The following is an 8,478-nucleotide window of genomic DNA, read 5'->3' on the forward strand; positions in this document are numbered from 1 at the left end:
GCTACCTTTACTTAACCTTGATTGTGGCCCGGTGGCCTGGTGGCTAAAGCTCCCGCTTCACACACGGAGGGCCCGGGTTCGATTCCCGGCGGGTGGAAACATTTGACACGTTTCCTTACACCTGTTGTCCTGTTCACCTAGCAGCAAATAGGTACCTGGGTGTTAGTCGACTGGTGTGGGTCGCATCCTGGGGGACAAGATTAAGGACCCCAATGGAAATAAGTTAGACAGTCCTTGATGACGCACTGACTTTCTTGGGTTATCCTGGGTGGCTAACCCTCCGGGGTTAAAAATCCGAACGAAATCTTATCTTATCTTATCTTATTCCCTTTCATTTTACAAGAGACGTATCACCACCAATGGAATTAACACTTCCTGGTGATTATAATATTATAAATAACATATATTATACCTCAATATAAGACGCCCACTGGAAATAGATTTGAAGGGAATTTGTTTTGTCTCAAGATTTACATTGAAACAAAGGGGGTTCGGCTGGCCGCAATAAAAGAGGATCGGATACAGAGTCCAACACCGTGAAATAGCGTCCGATACCTTTGTCTCGCAAGGCACCCACGCATTCTATTTCTTCTCACTTCTTTCTGCTTCTTTTTTCTTGTATTTGTATTGTTGGCGACAGACTCGTAACTCATTAATGACAAATTTTATTTCCATTTACACATCCATAATGGAAAAACGAATTTTAAACACAACCTTTAACTTTCTTGAGTGTGTAATATATATATATATATATATATATATATATATATATATATATATATATATATATATATATATATATATATATATGTCGTGCCGAATAGGCAGAACTTGCTATCTTGGCTTAAATAGCGACGCTCATCTTGCCACATAGGACAAGCGAAAATTTGTGTATGCAATAATTTCGCCAAAACCATTCTGAACCTAACGAAAAAAATATATTTCAGTGTGTTTGTTTAGTACTAAATTACTGTAAACAAATCTAAAATACATTTAGTTGGGTTAGGCTAAAATAAATTGTTCTTGTTATAATAAGGTTAAGTAAGTTTTCTAAGAATCTTTTGGTGCAAAATTAAAAATTTTTACATTAACATTAATGAAAAAAATATATCTTTAAACGTATAAGAGAAAAATTTTAGAAAGGACTTAATTTTAAATGAGTTCTTGCTAACTGACCAATTTTACATATTCGGCACCACACACACACACACACACACACACACACACACACACACATATATATATATATATATATATATATATATATATATATATATATATATATATATATATATATATATATATATATATATATATATATATATTAAAATGTAGGGAGGTACCACCTCTAGGACTGTCCTGGGGACTCTCATCCTCAGAGAAAAGAATAAACTTATAATTGTCAAAAAACAACTGTGATAGCTCCCACTTTGTATTAAAATCTTAATCTTTTATTTCCACACCTCTCTCAGGAGATTCTGAAGAGAAGTTGCAAAAGTTGGTAGACAAACTTGGAAGAATATGCAAAAGAAAGAAACTGGAAGTAAACATATGAAAGAGCAAGGTAATAAGAGTAGCCAATAAATCTGAGTAATGAAATATTGGATATATGATCGGAAGGAGGGAGTATGAATGAGGAGAATGTGTACAGATATCTGGGAGTGGACTTGTTGGTGGACGGGTTTATGAAAAATGAGGTGCACCACAGAACTGACGAGAGGAAAAAAGTAGGTGGTAAACAGAGGCATCTGAGGAGACAGAGAACGTTATTCATGGAGGCAAAAAAGGGGAATGCAGTAAGGAGGCTGGAGGCAGTGGAGATGTCGTATTTGAGGGCAATGTGTGGTATATTATGCATGGAATTCTCAGTCTGAAGGTTACGAAGTGTAGGGTTAATAAAATTGTCATGCCGAGGGCTGAGGAGATATTATTGTGGTGCTCTGGACATTTAGAGAGGATGGAGCAAAATATGATGGCTTTCAGGGTGCAATACTCTGTAATGGCGAGAAGACAGGGTAGGGGTCGTCCTAGGAATGACTGAAAGGAGGTAATAAAGGTTTTGTGTGCGAAGGGCTTAGACAGCAAACAGGCGTGTGCGAGCCATCAATTTATCTTCGATCCCTTAGATACTCATTGATCCATTTCAGTACTAGTCATTGCCTTCCTGACGGACCTTTCAGTTTATCGTGTGAGTGTAGAAAGAGTGATAAGAGTTATCACCAATAAATAAAACCTAAGTGAGTGCAATATAAGCCCATTTATCAGTCAACCCCGCCATAAACAATGCAGGTTGTCTCGTGAGAGACATAACCTGCATAACCTGGTGAGAGATAACAACCAAGAGAAATAATTAAATTCTTAATTCTATATATAAAAGCAAAACTCGTAAGATAATAAATATTCCATCGCTGTACATTATTCTTATCATTCAAACCCAACAGCAAAAATCAAACACCTTCTGCAGCAGTGCGAGGTGTTAACTCCTTCCTAAGGTATTCAATAACATTAATATAAACAATCTATCAGGTGGGTAACATTAGAGTGTTGCCAGCAGAGTTGGTACAATCTGTGCCTCTCCTCTCCCTCACCCTTCCACCTCCTTCCTCGCCTCTTGTTGTCTCTTCTCTAATTTGATTTCACTTAGCAATCAATAATTAATTTCAATTAAAATTCCGGCTAATAAATAAAATTTCCTGGCACCCTTTGGCCTTAAGTATCCCCATAAAAGACACTTGTGCCGGCCCGGGGGAGTCAGTAGTTATTTAATTGGTTCTGAAGACTACAGATTTTTAGGCAATAAGCTGTGACGCCCTTGGCTAACCCCCCTTCTAGGAAGAAGAGGCATTTTCAGCCTTATGGCCTTTTTTATCTCTCTCGATAATGGTCCAGGATGGACAGAAATGTAGTCAAAAGTTTTCTCAGCAAATTGTGGGTTAGTTGTGATGATATTATGTACAGATGTGACACAACAAATAATAAATTAAGATACTTTTGCAACATTTGGGTATCTTTCTTCTGGTAACGTTTCGCCACATTAGCTTCTTCAGTCCAATGGAGAAAAAGGTGCAAGAAAAAGCCAGTGTGTGGCGAAACGTTTCCAGAATAAAGATACCTAAATATTGCACAAGCGTCTCATTTGTCTAACCTTTGGACGAAGATCTACTTACACTAGTGGATGGTACCTCTGTGGTCCCGCCTCCTCCTGCTTCCACTCACCTGACTACAGTATATAAGCCACTTCTCCGGTCATATGCTGTACTTTCTACAAGAATGATGGACTGAATACATCGATTCCAGGCTGAGGGACTGATTACCTCAAACTCCTCCTCTCCTGTTGAGGTCAGGTGGAGAATGCTGCATCTGATGATCTACCGGGTGGGGTTAAAGTCTTGGGTAGCTTGGCAGGGGTATTGGACAAGTTGTGAGTAGACCTTCTGCAGTGTTCTATGTTCTTATGTGGGATAGCGATGAAGAAGTTTCTTGGCGAGTGGTTCAGCTTTCGCAACATCAACAGCAGGAACAAGAAACTTTCCAGCCTTGATGTAACTTCCCTATTCACCAAAGTACCTAGTACACAAGCCATCGATCTCCTGCGCAGAAAAATTGACGATTCACTTGATCTTCCTATTCCAGCCAGCGATTTCATCGATCTCGTTGAACTATGTGTCGGCTTTACGTGTTTCTCTTTCGAAAATCACCTCTTTCAACAGACTTTTGGTCTACCCATGGGCTCGCCACTCAGTGCCGTCCTGGCTAACTTATACATGGAACATCTGGAAGCCGAGCGTTTCTCCACCATTATTCCTTCGACTGTCACCTGGCTCCGTTATGTTGACGACATTCTCCTCATAACTCCCAGGCGCTTCAACGTTCAAGCTCTCCAAGACAAGCTCAACCAGGTCGAGCCCTCAATCCAGTTCACACTTGAAGAAGAAGTCGACTCTTCTTCCTTTCCTTGATGTTCTTCTCTGGAAAACTGACCATGAACTTCGTTTTAAAGTCTATTGAAAAACAAACCAAAACGATCTTCTCCACTTCTACTCTCACCACGACACCAAAACTAAACATGGTGTAATTATAGGCTTCTTCCTGCGCGCACTCAGAATCTGCAGCAATGAGTTCCTTGAGGAAGAATGCACTATAATTGAACAAGTATTTTCTAAACTCCATTATCCTCGTCACTTCATCAGAGACTGCAGACGGTGGGCATTAAACATCTTCAACACACCCAGAGAAGACACTGCCGAGAAGAGATACATAGTCCTCCCCACCAACTCCATTGCCAAACATGTTTCCAACATCTTTTCCAATACATCATTCCAAGTATCTACCTCCACAACCACGACCATCAAGGACATTACCAGTAGTAGACAGGACAAGCCTCCATCCTCTGCAGGGGTATACATAATCCCTTGTAATGACTGCAACAAATTATACGTGGGCGAAACATCAAGAGACCTCCAAATACGTATTTCAGAACACCAATACACAAGCAGGACTGACGATACAAGGAATGCCTGTGTACAACATCGCAATTCACACAACCATTTAATTAACTATAGAAACTCAAGACTTATCGCCACAGAAGACAACGCTCAATGTGGGTAAGACACATATGCAACAGTTAGGTATCTTTATTTCGAAACGTTTCGCCTACACAGTAGGCTTCTTCAGTCGAGTACAGAAAAGTTGATAGAAGCAGAAGATACTTGAAGACGATGTAATCAGTCCATCATCCTTGAAGTTTTGAGGTGGTCAGTCCCTCAAAAACTTTAAGGGTGATGGACTGATTACATCGTCTTCAAGTCTCTTCTGCTTCTATCAACTTTTCTGTACTCGACTGAAGAAGCCTACTGTGTAGGCGAAACGTTTCGAAATAAAGATACCGAACTGTTGCATATGTGTCTTACCTAACAACCAGGAAGATCTGTGTGTGACTTGAAAAAGCCCACTGTGTGGGCGAAACGTTGTCAATAAAGGATCACATTAAATTGCATATGTGTTTATGTTTCCATTGTGTCGGTATTTTATACCATTTATTTTCAAGTGTTTATATTTCCAACATAAGGAGCACTGCTGCAGGCCTACTGGCCCATGTTGGGCAGGTCCAAGTCGCACTCACTCAAGAATGAAGGAGCACTGCTGCAGGCCTACTGGCCCATGTTAGGGAGGTCCAAGTCGCACTCACTCAAGAAGGATCATTGCTGCAGACGTACTGGCCCATAAAAAAAACCATACCACGGGCGGGATAGAACCCGCGGTCAGAGAGTCTCAAAACTCCAGACCGTCGCGTTAGCCACTGGACCAGCTAGCCAATAAGATTCGTCCAACTAGGTATATTTCTACACCATAGGAAGGTTAGCATAGGCACCACTGTGTCATAATCGTGTCATTACGATTTCGTGAGTCATGTTAACTGCTTTGAGGGGACTTGAACTAGAGTTCGTCACGGCCACGCTAGCTGGAGATTCGTCTTTAAAAACTTGCATTTGTGGTCACAGTGGTGCCTATGCTAACCTTCCTGTGGTGTAGAAATATACCTAGTTGGACGAATCTTATTGTGGCTAGCTGGTCCAGTGGCTAACGCGACGGTCTGGAGTTTTGAGACTCTCTGATCGCGGGTTCAAATCCCACCCGTGGTATGGTTTGTTTGCAATCGTGTCATTACGATTTCGTGAGTCAAGCACTGGTCCATGTTAGGCAGGTCCAAGTCACATCCACTCAAGAAGAAGGAGCACTGCTGCAGGCCTACTGGCCCAAGCTAGTCAGATCCAACTCACACCGGGCACTATTTTTTTCCAGAACGGTGTGGTACATGCAAAATTGATGGAACTTACGAGGACAAGAATGCTTTCGGTTCCAAGTACTACGAGCGCTTGGCTGACATCAAGGCTCCCCTGTCCTCCATGAAGTTAAGAACATAAGGAGGAACACTACAGAATGCCTACTGGCCCATACTAAGCAGGTTCTTCTCAAATCCAAACCCAATAACAAAAATAGTAGACACATTATTGATAGAGGCACAAAACTTGAACTAAATTTTAATTATGGGGAAGTGTTAAACCCCAAGGGGTCATACACCGCCTGGGAGACATTCAGGTTCCATCCAAGAAAAGTGAAGACCAGTGAAGGCGCCTCCCTTTAGGAACAACATGCATGAGAGATAAAAGAATACAGTCTGATAAGATATCAATCCCAATTTAAAACCCATCAACGAGAATATTGAGCCTCTAATTAATCTAATTTTTCTAAAATATCAAACAGTTAAGAAAGAATTGCTGAGAATTATATAAAATATTGACAACTTTAAAGAATTTTGCACACAGAAATCATACACTAAAGCAAAGTAGTAAGTATATTGTTGGCATCACAATATACACCAGATATGGATATCTTATCACCGGCACGTTCATTTATATACTCAGGTATATGAAGGCAGCTTCAGTTTACATGCATCTCGTCCTCAATCCTCACGTGGTTTTTGTAATATTTACAACGAGGTGGATCATATGTGATTATGTAAAGTGCGATGCTTGTAACTAACATCCTCCACCAAGACTAACTTAACAGTTGTTGATCAGACGGGAGAGGTGTGACTGATCCTGAGGAAACTCACCCACTGAAATGAGCTTAAAACTGACTCATGTTATCAAGAGGATGGAACATGGAGGATGTCTGGTGCTACTGACTATGCTATGCTCGTGTTTCCCGGCTCAAGCCGCCGTGGTAAACCCGAATGTTACAGCAGACACGTGTGTGCTGCTAGGGGATGAAGATTTAACCTCCCATTACGTGTACCTGCCTACCAACATCGTCGTTAAGCCCCTGTCTACACAGTGGCGGCTTGACTTAACATTCAACGAAGACAGACAGAAACCTCTAGTCTGTGTCAGACTTGTGCTCAAGGAAGAGAAGATACAACTGGGACTCTACACGGAAAAATGTGAAGACGAAAATATCAAAGACTTCAATCTGTGGAAATCACAATATGTGAGACCTCATGAGTGGACGATGATAAACATATCGGTGACTGGACACATAACATTAGCGGTGGATAAGGGTGACCCAATCAATCTTCTATCGCCTGTGCCTGTGTCTAAACATGGATTTGTATATGTATCTCAAAAACACTCAGTGGATATTGCTCTTGGGTGTCAAGTCAACTGTCCGGCTTGCAGAGCCTCGAAACCTTCTGGTAACAAGTTATCTACCATAGCTGAATTAAAAACAACCACTGAGAAATTTTTCTTAAAAGTTGGAAGAGAATTTACTCGACTAAACTTCGAAATAATGTGCGAAACACAACTTGGCCAGGAAGTATTTGTCGGAAACACAGACATAAATCCAACTGATATTGAAGAACTGACACCCTTGAAACAGTGGCACAAGATTTCCCTTGAATACTACGACACTGAAGATACATACATTATCGCCATTGACTACAGAAGAGCTAGAAAAGAATCTACTGGTCTCAAGGCCTGTAGCGTATTTAAGAAGTTCTTCGTCAGAGCTGCGGGAGAGACGCTATACAGCTACGACTGTGACCCCACTAGCGGGGAGATACATATAGAGTCCCCAGATGAGACTCACCCAAAAATGAACCAAGAGAGTAGTGTTGCTGGTGCTGTTGGTGTGGCCGTGGTTTGTACTATTGCACTAATAGGTGTAATATCTCTCTTATTATACTTAGCTGGTTACAGGATAAAACATGAAGCAATAAACCAAGTGTGTAGAAAGTGCACTTCTAGTAATGAAACATAGTGTATATATATATATATATATATATATATATATATATATATATATATATATATATATATATATATATATATATATATATATATATATACATATATAAATATGTCGTGCCGAATAGGCAGAACTTGCGATCTTGGCTTAAATAGCAACGCTCATCTTGCCATATAGGACAAACGAAAATTTGTGTATGCAATAATTTCGCCAAAATCATTCTGAACCTAACGAAAAAAATATATTTCACAGTGTTTGTTTAGTATTAAATTACTGTAAACAAATCTAAAATATATTTAGTTTGGTTAGGCTAAAATAAATTGCTCTTGTTATAATAAGGTTAGGTAAGTTTTCTAAGATTCTTTTGATGCGAAATTAAAAATTTTTACATTAACATTAATGAAAAAATATATCTTTAAACGTATAAGAGAAAATTTTTAGAAAGAACTTAATTTTAAATGAGTTCTTGCTAATTGACCAGTTTTACATATTCGGCACGACATATATATATATATATATATATATATATATATATATATATATATATATATATATATATATATATATATATATATATATATATATATATATATATATGAGGGAAGGTTCGTCAGTAAACAGGAAAAGAATTTCCTGACGCGGGTCTTAGTAGTGTAATGCTGAGGCACCGTTCGAGCTTTTGGTCATCTGACCGAGGCCTTCCGCTGGCTTATCCCTCCACCTCTTTAA

At 39.6% G+C, this 8,478-nt stretch overlaps 1 protein-coding gene across 1 annotated transcript; it reads left to right on the forward strand.

Moving 5' to 3' along the window:
- The first annotated feature begins 6,461 nt into the window (after positions 1 to 6,461).
- LOC128700903 (uncharacterized) lies at positions 6,462 to 8,267 on the forward strand. The gene has a single exon (XM_053794387.2). The coding sequence runs from the start codon at positions 6,625 to 6,627 to the stop codon at positions 7,759 to 7,761; it is 1,137 nt and encodes a 378-aa protein (XP_053650362.2). The 5' UTR covers positions 6,462 to 6,624; the 3' UTR covers positions 7,762 to 8,267.
- Positions 8,268 to 8,478: the final 211 nt, after the last annotated feature.

Source organism: Cherax quadricarinatus, chromosome 94 (genome assembly GCF_038502225.1).
Source record: "Cherax quadricarinatus isolate ZL_2023a chromosome 94, ASM3850222v1, whole genome shotgun sequence".
Taxonomy (NCBI): Eukaryota; Metazoa; Arthropoda; class Malacostraca; order Decapoda; family Parastacidae; genus Cherax; species Cherax quadricarinatus.

Bases quoted from the DNA above. Each gene is read 5' to 3' on its own strand.
- LOC128700903 (XM_053794387.2), top strand. From the start codon at position 6,625: ATGAGCTTAAAACTGACTCATGTTATCAAGAGGATGGAACATGGAGGA.